At 34.4% G+C, this 15,557-nt stretch overlaps 1 protein-coding gene across 1 annotated transcript; it reads right to left on the reverse strand.

The window, feature by feature from the left end:
- Positions 1–4,915: 4,915 nt before the first annotated feature.
- On the reverse strand, positions 4,916–7,216 carry LOC109705596 (LRR receptor-like serine/threonine-protein kinase ERL2). The gene has a single exon (XM_020226339.1). It carries the CDS (start codon positions 7,214–7,216, stop codon positions 4,916–4,918), a length of 2,301 nt encoding a protein of 766 aa, XP_020081928.1.
- Between the last annotated feature and the right edge of the window lie 8,341 nt (positions 7,217–15,557).

Here is a 15,557-nt window from a genome sequence, read left to right on the forward strand (position 1 = left end):
TAACAGAAGACAAGAAGATAGCATATGTTGTTATTTATCTAGCAAAATAATAAAATTAGTTTAATCTTTGAAACATATTTTCTGCAGAGAGTCAAATAAGGTTTTGTGTGGATCTTTTATCAAACTTTCTCCCTTTTCTTTCCATTTTGTAGTATATGCTGATAATTATCTTCTAATTGAATGGACTATTTAGTTCATTAACTTTATTATATATAATTTATTAAAAAATATTCGTAATTTCTTGCTTTGTAATTGTACTTTCCTTTGTTACAAATATGCTTCTTTTAGCTTTTTAATTTTTCTGAATGCTCAGTTATTCTTAAGGGGTCCTCTTTGTACCAAATTTTAGTTACACAAATGAAATTCAGCACGTTCTGGAAATTGGTGAGTGCATATTGTCATTCTGCTTGATTCAATGCTACTCTACGAACTTTCTCTAATTTATTAGAGACATGCTTGTGCATTTCGGTTTCCTTTTAACTTGATACGCATAGTTTTGGACCAGTACTTGAACATTCTTTATTATATCATTAAAGCACAAGCATCTCATGGCTTTGTTGCGTTAAATAGTGTTTTTGGGTTGCTGTGTTATATTTTAACAAGCTTGTTACTTTTTTGATGGCAAGAGTTGTCAAACCATAATAGTCTCGCATCATAAGATATTAGAAGGTGAAAGCAGCTGTCTATGCAAGTAAGGTCTTGTAGTCTTAGTAAGTTGGCTCAAGCATCTTAGACGTAGATATGCAAGTATGGCTCTGTACGCTTACGTTTTCTATCACGCCTTGGCGCAGAGCTAGACCGGATATCCAACAGATTTGCTGCATGGCTAGAGTTTTTCTGTACGTGCAAAGATGTCAAACAATAAACTATTCCCAATTTGCATAATTTACACAGTATTACAAAATGACAAACCAGGTGGGCAGCATCTAAAGCTAGATTTATACTTTACATAAGCGCGGCAAATCGTAAAAGGGTATGATCCTACTTTTCTTTTTGTGTTATTTTATTTATTTTTTTTGTGTACGAACACTAGCCCTACAATCCAAATGAGATGAAATTTTACAATCGTATCATCCAATTAATCTTCAAGTTTTTTTCACTGTTCTTATCACATTATTATTTTTTATAAGAAAATTAAATTTCAAAGGGCGGAATATAATCCTCATCATATTGTTGTATTCTTATAATTCTTTTTGAGCTATAGAGTTGTCATTTCTCTTTATTTTCTTACCTTCACATAATTTTATGAGTGTACAGCTACAACCAAATGAGTTTGTAACCCCATAAACCCTTCATCCAACTACTTTTTTTTGTATACAAATCATTATTTATTTACCTACTTAAAACTCCCAATTAAGAGATGAAAAACCCGACAATCATTGGTTTAAGGATTAATGTAGAGGTTACAACCCTTCTTGTGTATACCTCGCATTTCTTAATTTATTCTAGCTAGCTAGTGAGAGATTAAGCAAAGATTCCCTCAAAAAAATATAATTTTAGAATTTAAACATTGAAATATATTATATTATCCCAACTCAATAAATTTTAGTATTTTTATTCTAGTTTATTTTATCCATTAAATATTTTATATTATTTTATTTTTTTTTTAAAAAATTTTTGTTAGTTTAATTGTTCTTGACAACATTCAACGATAATAATAATAATAAAAATTCTTATGTTTTTAGAAAACAAGCAAATATTCACAAATGTTGATTACCTGTAAATATTTGTCCAAATTATTTATTATACATAGAAGTTAATAAACTTTTATGAAATTTATAAACATTTTAAAAACTACAAATAACTTTTAAATTAATTAAATAATTTAAGTATTTTCGCCATAATCAATGCAGTTATATTAACAAATTTGATAAAAAAATTTTGAGTTAGTTGCATAAAAAAATTTACACATTAATATTCTTATTAGTACTTTGTTCTTATATTATTATTTCATTATGGGTGATGAAAGTCTGTGTGAATGGAATATAATGGACTTACATAATATCAAATTTATCATCAATATATTCATATGTATAATATATCTATGCTAATGCTCATAAAAGTTATGATATATGTTAAATAAATATAGTCAAATTATATGGTTGCAGAATTTAAAGGACAAATAAGGTCGGTGGGAACGTCATCTCATGCGCGAGAAATTAAGGATGTTATGTTAATTTCGTTAAGGATGGGAAAGAGTTGAGCCGAGATTTGCTATAACTGAGAAAGTTCATAATTACTCTAAAAATAGTATAGTTAAATATACCATACGATTGAAAAATAATTCTATGAAGCGTTTGTTTGGAAGAAAAAAAAATATGACGTAATTTTTGGAGTATATTATATACTACCAAAAAATGAAGTAAACTTAAAATCCACTTTTAACCAAAAAAAATTCCACATTTTGGGCTCCCTTATCTAAAATGTATCAATTTCTAAATTTTAAATTTCAACATAATATTTTAAATTTCAATCTAGAATTTAAATTTCAAATTTAAAATTTAATTTTAATTTTGATTTTTAATTTTTTAATTTATTAATATATAAATTTAAATAAATAATTAATTAATTAATAATAAATAAAAAATAATTACAAAAAATAAGTTATAATTATATATTATTAATTAATGATAAACTATTATAATAAATTATTAGATAATATATTATATAATAAAAATTAATAATTATTATTAAATAATAATATAATTAAATTAAATAATAATTATATATAATTAATAGTTAATTAAATATAAATTATTAAATAAATAAACAAGTAATTATTAATTATTATGAATATATAATTATATTAATAATTATAAATAATAAATTAATAAGTTATTTATTATTTAAGTGTTAGTATCCTTTTTATATATATATATATTATATTATATATATATAATATGCACTTGCCCCATGTATGCATGCATGCTTATCCATTTAGAGGGTTGCAACCTACGCCTCCTTAATTAAATTCCTCCCTCTCTTTTCTCTGGAGCCGTACGCAACTAGAGGAGAACCCGGTTGGAGTGAAGGTGTGTCGCCGACGTCGCCAGGCCGACGGTTAACGTATGTAGCATGTGTTCGTCGTCGTTAACATCGACAAGAGCTGGGCGAGGGGCGTTTACGTCGTTTTCGACGTCGCGCCGGATTGGGTTTTGCGTTTGAGGTAGGTTTATCATCGAATTTCTACTCCTATAGCCTTGTTAGTCAACATGTATAGTTAGGATATCTGCGTTGGTACTGTTTAGCTCAGATTCATGTTTATGCATTGTTCTAGACTTATGTATTGAATTGGGAGCATGTTACTGTTTGTTATTAATTATACATGTTGGACTTGGATAAAACATAGGAGAAAACCAGCATTCGGGACCTGGCATATGTTAAACTACCTGATTTAGCCCTAGGGCCTGTTGTATTTTTTATACTGTTGCAGTATCCTCATAGTGAGTATCCCAGATAGTTTAGATTTCAGTTACGCTTGTGCTGGGATGCCGAGCCGATTTTTACAGTAGTGTTTACAGTGTTCCGGATTAGTGGGTGCCGTAGTGGTTGACGGCTGACCCGGATTTGATCGTTCCGATATCAGATTGTGCCAATGGCACGTGACTAGTGGTTGGTAGTACTGTTAGACCTGTTTTCTTGACTTTAGCCTGTGAGAGCCTGATTGAGCTCGACAGAGATACGCTTGCATACTCGGTTGGGTCGCGCCCACGAATGTCGCTCCGGAATCTGGCTTTGTACTTTCGTGTTGATGTCACTGACTAGTTTTGCTATCCACGGACTGTTTTGCGTGGAGGTAGCGTGGCTTAGACAGGCGGGACGGGTGTATCACAGTCCCCGGGACGGGTGTATCACAGTCCCTGAATAGATTAATTGGGTCAGCATTAATATTTTACTACAGATAATTAGAGTAGAGCATGATAGTATAGTGATATGTAGCTGTAGATGTTTCCAGCTTTCCTACTATCCCAGCTCCTTCTGTAGACTTAGTGGGTGGACCGATGATTGTTGAGGGCGGCACCCACTGAGGACTACCTGTTTTTACAGTAGTTCTCACGCCCAGTTGTTACCCTGTGTTTTGCAGAGCCTGCTGTTCCGGCTGCTGCGTCTTCAGAGGCAGATCGAGGTAAGGGCGTCGCGAGTTAGAGCACTACCCGACGAGTTGCTGGGATAGAGAATCCACCATTGCAGGTAGTTCCGGTTTATTTTTGTTGAGTTCATGTACATACAGTTGTTATAACTGGCTGGAGCGAGTACCTTTGTATAGCGTTTTGTTGTATGTATGTGAGACTTATTTTATTCTACCTGTTTGGTTTCTTTACAGTTCTATACTACTGGTTGTAGTATTGTATATTTTTCGTTACCGATACGCTTCGTATACAGGAAAAATTCTTTGTATACGGTGGATTTGTCGACGTGCCCGGAAATTGTGTAATCCGGAGCGTGACATTAAGCATTAAATAATATTTTAAATATATTAATTAAATTAATTAATTATTAAATATTATAATTAAAATTACCGAGAACTACTGTTCTTGGATTTCCAAACGCAGCGTTTGGAAACAAAAGAGGGAACAAGGGCTTATTTCCCCTCTCCCCCTTTGTTTCCGAACCAAACGTTACCTTAAAAAATAATAATTTTTTCTCTCTAAGTATGAATAAGAAGTAAAGTGAACACTTTTCAAGAGTTTAGGGTTTCAATTAGCGATGGAGCATAAAAATTTTTGCAGCGAAATGGAACTAGCAAAAAGTTTATTAGGGACTAGTGTTGCAATTTACTCATCCAAATTAAACACAGATAAAGTGATTCCGAAAAGAGCAATCACTTCTTTTCTGCATGCATGCTAATACATTTTTGTAAATTGTAACATAATATTCAGTTTTCTCAAGGAACATAAAATGCAACTGCAAAAAACTACACTTCCCCAAATATCCTCCTTAATCTAATGAGTGTTAATGCAACAGCAACATAAAGCCTATCATATGTGCGGTCGATAGCGGAGAAATAAGAAATTCTCAGTGATCTACTTAACAAAAGAACACCACAGAAAATCCAAAATCCTATTATAAATCCTAACACCACACTAATGTACAGCCCTAATCTTTCAAACCGGCCATGCGACTTTTTCCCAACAACATGAGTTGTTTCATTACTGGAGCAACTTTGCGTAGTTGGCGGCCCACAAAGATATGGATTGCCGATGTATATAGATGGATCGTCGAGAGTCTGCAGTTGATATCCTGACGGAATTTTTCCTGACAGATTATTATACGACACGTTTAAGTGGCTCAGATAATTTAGTGTAGCAAGACTTTGTGGAATAGTCCCAGAAAGGCTGTTCATTGCTACATCAAGGGACTCCAATGCATGCATCTTGCCGATTTGATCTGGAATATGCCCTGTCAAATGATTCATCGAAAAGTTCAGATTCTGCAGTGCCTGTAAATCTCCGATCTCATCAGGGATCTCTCCATATAGATCATTGCAAGAAAGGTCAATACTTTCGAAAAGATAAAGAAGTTTCGCATAATCCCGTGTCTCTCCTTTTACGACAAAATATAAGCTGCCCATGAGGCCTTCATCACTTTCATCTTCCAAATACCGTATGTAATCCTCCGGAATTCCTTTTTCCGAAGCAGTCGAACTAAATTTTCCAATAGATCGAGGTATAGTTCCAGATAAGTTGTTGTGAGAGAGATCTAAGATTCGAAGATACCCGAGTCGTACAATTTCCGAAGGAATGCTACCAAAAAACGCATTTGAGCGCAAGCTGAGCACCATGAGAACTGATAAGCTCTGTCCAATCCATTCAGGTATTGTTCCAGAAAAATTATTATATCCAAGGTCGAGAATAATTAACTCCGCACAATGCTGCAAAGAAGAAGGAATTTCTCCTGACAAGCTATTATTTCTTAAATTCAATATCGAAAGACCCGTTTGTTTGCCGAGGGAGGCGGGAATTTGTCCAGATAAATTATTGTTCATCGTATCCAGAATAAGAAGCTGATCTTGCGACATCCCTAAACACGGAGGAATTTCTCCTGATAGCTTGTTGTTTGATATATCAAGAACTAGTAATGAAGTTGATTCGCATAAAGAGACTGGTACATTGCCGTCGAAACTATTATTAGAAAGAAGCAAATACTCTAAACTCGATAGCGTAGAGTTTGGTATCGGTCCCGTAAAAAAATTGTTGGACAGATCCAGGACAGTAGGAGTTTGCGGAAGAGCTGGCAATGGGCCTTCAAACTGGTTTGAGCTCAAATTTAGATACCGTAGCATGACACGGTTCAGTGACAATGGTAATTTTCCTTTGATTTGGTTATACGAGAGATCGATTACTTCTAGGGAACTGGACATATTCCAAAGCCAATCAGGAAGTGTATCTACAATTTTAGTTTTCGACAAGTTTATCTCTCCGAGTTGGGTCTGTCCTTGCAGCCAAGGAGGAAATTTCGGTCCCAGATTGCAGGAAGCCAATTTGAGTCCCTTCAGCTGAAAAGGAGGGGTCCAGTCATGACTCATAACTTGCACATGTAAGGAGTTATATGAAAGTGATAACCATTTTATTCTCTTTAAGTAGGAAAGTTCGATTTCCGTTACGACACCCTCGAGGAAATTACTTTCGAGATATAACGTCGTTAAGTTAGGAAGCCTCCAGACTCCAATTGGGATGGTCCTGTTTAGCGAGTTTCCAGAAAGGTCTATGTTAGTTAGACCGGTCATGCGCTCTAGCCAACCCGACAAGTTCCCCCTCAATTTGTTATCTGCAAAACGTAAAATCTGTAGATTTTGTTGCGTGCAGCTCGACAATCTCTCCACTGATCTAATTCCTCGTTCGGTGAAGCCGACTCTGCTCAAATCCAAAGTGCTCAAGTTGCAGAGATTATTAAATGCTTTCGGTGACACGCCTTTGAAATTATTAGATCTCAAGAGAAGGACTTTTAGAGACTTTAGGAAACTCAATTCAGAAGGAATGAAACCATGGAATTGATTGAAAGAAAGGTCGAGGTAAGTGATGCCGGTAAGGTTCCATATCCATCTAGGTATGGTGGAGTTGATGTTGTTGCTTGCGATTTTGAGGACTCTAAGACTCGTAATGTTGATATACGGTAGAGAAATTGGTATTACGGAAGGATTAGTGTAGGTAATATCAAGATATGTCAAAGATGGCAGCTTGTTTATTGCTTGAAACCAATCTGTAGCAATACTCATGTTGACAAAACTCATATCAAGATAACGCAAAGAAGACAGATGAGCGACCCACGCGAAGTTGTCTACTGCAATATTGTAAGCCTCACAACCGATAGAATTTATGTCAAGATAATGAAGGTTTGAGAGATTTCCGAGTTGAGGAGGTACCGTTCCACCGAAACAAGCTCGAGAGAGGTTAAGATACCGTAAACTTTTACTGGAACAAAGTGAGTCGCGGGGATGCGGAATTTTCCCTGTTGAAATTGTTCGAGCTGAGATGCTAAGCGGCTCAAGATTGATTTTAAGAGAAAAGCAGAGATGGGACTGATCTTACCACTCAACAGCCAGCGACGGTCTCTTTTAATTATAATCGTGTAAGGGAGTTCGCAGGTTGAGTTTCCAGAACTATGACCACTTGTGTTTGCTGGTGCAACGACTCCCCTCCATTTGACGGCAGTCTTGCCTTGCCCGAGGAATCCAGGCGGTTGCCAGGATCAGGCTTAGTCCCCGCGCTGTTTGACAGCCAGCAATGCATTTTCTCTCGGTGCTCCGACGCACCCTCTTGCCGCAAATGCCTGGATCACCTGGTGACCAAAAACACAAAAAAAATCGGAAGGAGGCCATACTTGTTGTAAACATAAAGTAACAAATTAAGTTGTGGAAGACGTCGATGAATGGATCATCAAAAACTGGAGCACATATATATATACTTATATTATTATATTACTTATTATATTTATATAACAATATCTGAGATATTAATAACATAAATAGTTAAATGATTTATATATATTTATTTAAATATTTATTAGTTAATATCTTATTATAACTATATTATAGTGGTCGCTAGTGGGTCACCAGGTGCTGTGGACATAATTAAGAAGGCCATGGACTCTTGAAAAAAAATCTAGTTGGTTTGTTGACTTCGAACAGCATTGGAGTGTTGTCTTATTACTTGAAATTATTTTGTCCAAATCCAATGAGCATAACAAATAGATGAATGATCTGGAATAAAAACTAGGGTGTGGACCATTTGGTCCCCCACATTTTGTGTGATTACGCGGAGTTTGGGTTAAAAGAAAGGAAATAGAAAACGACTGCAGTGCCAAAGAAGTCTAGGATTGTGGGCCTCCCCATGACTATTTCTGAATGTTGTGTTTAGCGTCTGTATGTTCTTCAATTATATTACTACTAGGCTTAACATTGTCCCAAAAAGAAAAAAAAAAAAAAGTATTTCTGAACTGTATCTTGTTAGATTGATTTGGGGGATAACATTGTTCGCTATTTATTATCAGGCTAAAATAGGTCTAACTTTTTATCCCGTGACAATAGGCCCAGGAGAATAAAAAGTTGAGTTGGAGTGTGGTCCACAAGAGAGCTATCAGCAAGAGGCTCAACAATAGACCCAACGTTCAGATGGGTTGAGTCAGATCGAAGCCCGCGAGCATTGTGGCTGAGCCCTTAAGTGCGACGGATGCACCCTTTTTATCAGCATGTGCTTTTGGAATAGTTGGTTGGCGCTTACGATTCACAAATATAGTACAAAAATGAACAGTTTTAACTCTCCAGGAATAAAACAGAATCAAAAACATCCGATCGTATCTGTGCTCATACTCGATCTCATCCATGTTTGAATAGAAAATATTGAAATTTGATCGAATATGGTATCAAAGAATGCAAAATTGTCTGAATGTCCGAAAAAATCGCAAAAAGATCTAGATACCACAAATTAATACATGTTATTAATTTATACATTATGCAATAAATAAGAAAACGGTGTAGCTAATAAGGTAGAGGTCCTTTTTTGCATGTGAGAGGTTACGAGGTTCGATTTTGTGCACGGCCAAATTCAACCACTCCGAAATTAGATTACATCTACTCCTAATGCAAAAGTCTGAAATGTGATGTTTCAATCCTCTTTTCTTAGCTCCATTTTCTTTTGTACCGCCGTTATCGTAGATCTGCCAACAATAATGACTTGTTGATACGCTAGCTTGTTTGTCAAAACTGTAACAATTCGATCCGCTAGCAATAATAACTCGTTAAACTCAAACCAAAGGCCTAAAATGTTTAAACCCCGTTACTATTATTAGAATGCGAATTCTCATATATTTTCATTTATTTATTTATTTTTTATCTGATATATTACAAAAATTGCTACTGAATCTATGGCCCAATCCTTCATGCACGTCGCATATTCATTCGAAATTTAAAATTTTTAACTTCACGTAATTCTGGGCCCGCCTATTTCTTGCCGAAACTCTCTCTTTGACACGAAGCCATTTTCGATGCCACGAATCTTCTTTTTGAGTTTCAGTCACCAAGTCGTTCTTTTTTTTCACTTTTGTTACTAAAAGTATACAGAGCTTAGCTGAATTATAAATTATTTTGGTTTAATTTTCCAACTTTTAAAATTTTAATTTTATTAGTCAAATTTTAAATTTGTTTGATTTAAATCAATCAATGATACATTGACTTTAAAATTTAAATACGTTGTTAATTTATCTTTGCAGATTTAGTTAGTTAGTATATTTCATACAATTCTTGCAGTTATAAGTTTATTAAAGTAAATAATCAGCTTAAATTTTAAAGTCAAAATGTCGTTGACAGACTCAAATCAAACATATTAAAAAGTTTGACAGTAAAATCAAAGTTTTAAAAGTTTGGATAATAAATTCAAAATAGTCCGTAATTCAGATAAGTTCTAAAAGTTCTTATCAATTTTGTTTATCAAATTTGAGATACCGTTTGATTTAGGTATTAGGGAGGGAAAAATAAGCCACTGTTCCCCCACTAACACCAGAACGAGGGTTGAAATGTTGCTCCCCACTTTTAATAAATTTTTTGAAAATAACCTGCTGGAACAAGAATTAAGATAATTAATTTAAAACTCATTAGCTAATTAATTTATTCATTAATGTAGTTAATATGCTAACTTATTTTGTAATTAATTAAATCATTCACTAAAGCCAAGATATCGATAGGCAATTTAAATAGTACATAGTTCAGATAAATTATATATATTTTTACTAAAAAAAAATAACATAAAAACCATAGCCCTATTCGATAATAAGTACATATATAAAGCGCCTGCAATAAAATTACTAGAATTTGACTTTTTTTAACGCTAATACTAAAATACAACTCATTCAACTTCGGAGTGGATCTATATATGTCTAGATATTTAAGTTATTAATATACTCATTGAGTTCATTTGAGCGGATTTGAAAAATAACTACTCATATTCTACCTATTTAAGATCAGACAAGGTCTGATATGAATTGAGTATAAAGTGGGAACGAGTACCCATATGCTTATCTATGGTATAAAATACAAATATTTATTATATAATAAGTTAAAAATAAAAATATAAAATTTGCAATACATACGACTACCGCCCTGAACACTTATAGAATAATACTATAAGTTCAAATACATATAATATAATTGCATATAACTAGTCATATAGCATACACTGTAATTTGAGAATACATGCACCTACTAAAATATAGTTATATACACATGCGCAATAAGTATGAAACATTGTAGTAAGAAGATAAGTATCAAAATTTTCAAACTTTTAATATGTTTCTCATTGTTTTAACTTTCAACAATCGGATATCGTATCGGGTCTGGGTCATGATATGAAATTTATTTCAGACTCTGCCCACCAAAAGGCCGGATCCTAGTTGGCTCCAAGTCGAATATGGATATAATGTATTCGGATCTATATCCGAAACTTCAATTGATGATTTTTCCTACTCATAAAATATTCATTTTTAATCGAATTCGCATCGGATTCAAATCAGGTACGGGATGTTGGATATTTTGGACATCTATATTCTTTGGTGGGACCAAGCTAAGATTTTTGTATGATCATTCCATTTGCACGGATGCAGATGGAAGAAAAAAGAAAAAAGTTTTGTGGGCCTTGTTGTGGAAGATGTAGTTCCCTATTAGTTATAATTATTTTTGGGGCGTTTTTAATCATATTGATTTGGTGCAGTTAAAATTTACTTGACATGAGTCTTTGCCGTGCTTAATTTGATTCATCGAAGGGCACGTGTGCCTATCATATTGACTTGACTATGCTTGTCCCTGCACTATTTTGATTTTGCAGATTGGTCCCTGCAAGTTTTTTTTTTTGTTTCTAAACATTCACATGTACGTGTTGACATAATTTAATTTTTCTCATATTAATATAACCATTTTATATCTTCTGATTAGCTCCTCGCTCATTTTAATTTTTTATAATCCGTGATATTGAATGCGTTCTAGAACGTATGTTTAAAATACCAACATCTCAAAAATCATAAATTCTAAACACCGATTGTTCCCCACAAATCAAATAGTCATGCGAATTCTTGTCCATTTGCGGATAATCATCTAAACTTTGAAGAAAATCATAAAGCGTTGAATAAATGTGAGGTAATCAATGAAAGCCTATACACCAACCTTCTCATTTTGATTAATTTGTTGATACTCTGTTTATTCAATTAGTACAATATTTAGAAAGGTAGGTTTTCTACTTACTTAATCTATGCTCATCTCTCTAAAATATATTTACTTAGAAATTTTTACCCAAAATAATTAGCTGTTTTCTTTTTTGGAAAGACATTGTGGGGCTTTGAAGTTATATTTGGTGTCTAAATGCATGTTGCTTTTCCCATGCTTAATAATTAATATTGGTGGGTGCTCTAAATTATATTGAGTGTATCACTTGCTTGTGAGTGTAAACATCTTCTCTGAAATAAAGATTACTTCATTCGATGTCTCACTTGTGATCCCCACAAACTAAATAATTGGTCGACGATACTGGGCGATACCAATGCTACCGACCACGAATAAAGTTCTAGGGTTTAGGCAAGAGTCACCAATCTTAGAATTGAACAGGACCCAGCCAGTGTACTATGGCAGTGGAGTCCCGACGGGTGATTTTCGGCGAAGTCCATATATTCTGTGTTGGGTGATAGGGGCACGAGAGACACCTGCATGACAAGATTTGGAGACTCCATATACCATTAAAATTGAAAGCGTTTAGCTGGCTCGTTCTTAGGAAAAGTCATCTCACTGCAGATAATCTCAGTAAGAGAGGATGGATTGGTAATATGTCCTGCGTCCTGCGTAGGATACATGAGGAAATGATTGATCACTTATTTACTTAGTGCGTGTTTCTTAGATTTCTAATGATAGTGACTTTGGAGAGTGTTCAACCTCGAGATTTTGGCGACGACGTGATTTCGATATGGGACATGTGGATACGTAGGAAGGACGTACCGTCACCATCAAGATCCGGGCCAATCGGTTTAATAGCCTGCTGGTGAGTTACTTGGGAGGTTCGGAATGGTACTATTTTTAGATCGAACAAGCCTAACCCTTTTATTGGAATCCAGACGATTAAACTATTGATGTCCCAATGGGATCAGATGCGTTCAGTAGAAATGCATCAGGGCAACCATTAGATTAGAATCCTTTTATTTTTGCGCCCCTTCTAGGCCATGTTGTCTCACTCATGCAGTTTAATTCACTTTTCTTATGAATGAAGCGGGTAGCGAGCTACCTTTTCCTCAAAAAAAAAATATATATATATATATATATATATTTTTTCACAATACTTCTTATACCCACTTCTTGATCGACCAAATGATAAAATGCCCAGAACAAATTATTTTTACACCCAACAAGGTTTGTACGTTAAATGTATACGTGAGTTTTGTACTCACCAATATGGGAAACTTCTATAAAGCACCGTATGGTATAGCATATTTGTAACTCACTACCGCATAGTTTGTATAATCTAGCATTTTTTTTCCTTACGATGGTATTAAAAAGGTGGCAGAACTTTGCATTTTACCACACTATAGTTTACTATTAAAAGCAAGTCCTCGTGGGAACTAAAATTAAAACAACTAACCCACAAAAAGGGTGCTTCTTAATTTTAGAACTATAGCATGAAACAAAAATATTCTACACTAGAGGGGAGCATTTTTAGGTTTTCCCTCTAAATATTCAAAAAACTTGAAATACTATGTAATTCATTTCTCATAATTAATGCTATTATTACAACAAAATACTCAACAGAAGTGAAATACGAAAACAGCCATGCAACCGCCTTACTTACATTCATAATTAAGATGCTACTCTTCCAACCACTTCATCTTCTATGCCTTTGTCTTAATTTACGCAAAGTTACTTTAGTTACAGTACAAAGCTTGTCACATACAATATCAATCAGCAAGAAGAAGGAGATTTAATTCACTTTCTTAGAATGAAACGGTAGCGAGCTACCTTTCCTAAAAAAAAAAATATATATATATTATTTTTTCACAATACTTCTTATACCCACTTCTTGATCGACCAAATGATAAAATGGCCAGAACAAATTATTTTACACCAACAAGGTTTGTACGTTAAATGTATACGGAGTTTTGTAGCTCACCAAATAGGGAAACTTCTATAAAGCACCGTCTATGGTATAGCATATTTGTAACTCACTACCGCCTAGTTGTATAATCTAGCATTTTTTTTCCTTAATATGGTATAAAAAGGGCAGAACTTGCATTTTACACACTATAGTTTACTATTAAAAGCAAGTCCTCGTGGGAACTAAAATTAACAACAACCCACAAAAAGGGTGCTTCTTAATTTTAGAACTATAGCATGAAACAAAAAATATTCTACACTAGAGGGGAGCATTTTTAGGTTTTCCCTCTAAATATCTCAAAAACTTGAAATACTATGTAATATTTCTCATAATTAATGCTATTATACAACAAAATACTCAACAGAAAGTGAAATACGAAAACAGCCCATGCAACCGCGTAGCCACTTACATCATAATTAAGATGCTACTCTACCAACTCACTCATCTTCTATGCCTTTGTCTTAATTTACGCAAAGTTACTACTTTAGTTACAGTACAAAGCTTGTCACATACAATATCAATCATAGAGAATATAAGCCCTCCTCCAAAGTCATTATTGAGCAACAAAACACCATAGAAAAGCTGTAAAACCAAATAGATATCCCAGTACAACACTAAAGTATATCCATAGCCACTCAAACTTATCTTTAGGCCTCATTATCCTTATAATTATTTCATTGTCAGAACAATTCTCGACTCGGTGGCCCAGAGATATGATTGCCGATGTAAAATGATGGTACGTCAGGGTTTGCAACTGATTTCCTGTTGGAATTACTCCCGAGAATCTATTAACGACAAATTTAAATGCTCAGAGAATCAATGCAGAGACTTTGCGGATATACCAGAGAGCTTATTCATTGCAAGAGTCTACAGCGATTCTAACGATCGCATTACGCCATATTTTTTCTGAATATGACCAATCAATTATTTCTCGATAAGTTTATAATACTGTTGTCTCGCAGATCAGTAATTCATCGGGGATCTCTCCACTTAGATTATTATTGGAAAGATCTATCTTTCAATAGATAGAGTATCTTCAAAATTGGAAGTTCCTCTCCCTTAATATCCAAGATATACTAACTGAATAATATGAACTGATATTATTATCCTATCTATTCTGCCTTATTTTAAAGCTTCCAGCTAAATTACGCAAAGGATGCTGGTAACTTCCTGAAAGTTATTGCTAGAACAATCCAAAACTTGGAGAGAGCCAATTGTGCAATTGCTCCGGAATGACTGACCAGAAAACATATTTGAACGTAACTGAAGAACCATAAGAAAGTTAAACTTTCCCCGATCCAAAATGGTATTGTTTCCATAAAACTTATTATATCCGAGATCAAAGATAACCCAACCTGTGCAATTTTGCAACGAAGGAAATTCCCAGAGAAACCATTACATTACATTTAGCAGCGAAATATTTTCGACGAGCAAAAGGATGTCAGGGATCCTCCAACAATATTATTTTGTTGACACATCTATAAGAACAGAAAGCTGCTCTTGTGAACTTCCCGATACATTCAGAATTTCTCGCCGGACAATTTTGTTGATAGATCGAGAACTTCACCAAAAAAGTTGATTCACATAGAGCAAATGAGTAATGACCACCAATGTCATCTTATTGACAAGATAAGTATTCCATCTCGTGCAATACAAGGTTGAAGTACGCCAGTGAAAAAATTATTGAGAGATCACTGAGTTCAAGATTATGTGGCAGAGATATTGTAGCAAAGGACCTTCAAAATTGGTTTGAGCTCAAATTCAAATACCGTAGAGCATGGTATCTCATAATAAGGGCAATCTCCCCTTGATTTGGTTGTCAGAAGATTCTGAATAAAAAAAAAACGAGACATATTCCCAAAACCAGCTAGGATAAGACGAATCTGCAATTTTGCTTTTGGACAAATCCGCATTCAAGGCTGCGTCTGACTTCGAGCG

This window comes from Ananas comosus, unplaced genomic scaffold (assembly GCF_001540865.1).
Source record: "Ananas comosus cultivar F153 unplaced genomic scaffold, ASM154086v1, whole genome shotgun sequence".
Lineage (NCBI taxonomy): Eukaryota > Viridiplantae > Streptophyta > Magnoliopsida > Poales > Bromeliaceae > Ananas > Ananas comosus.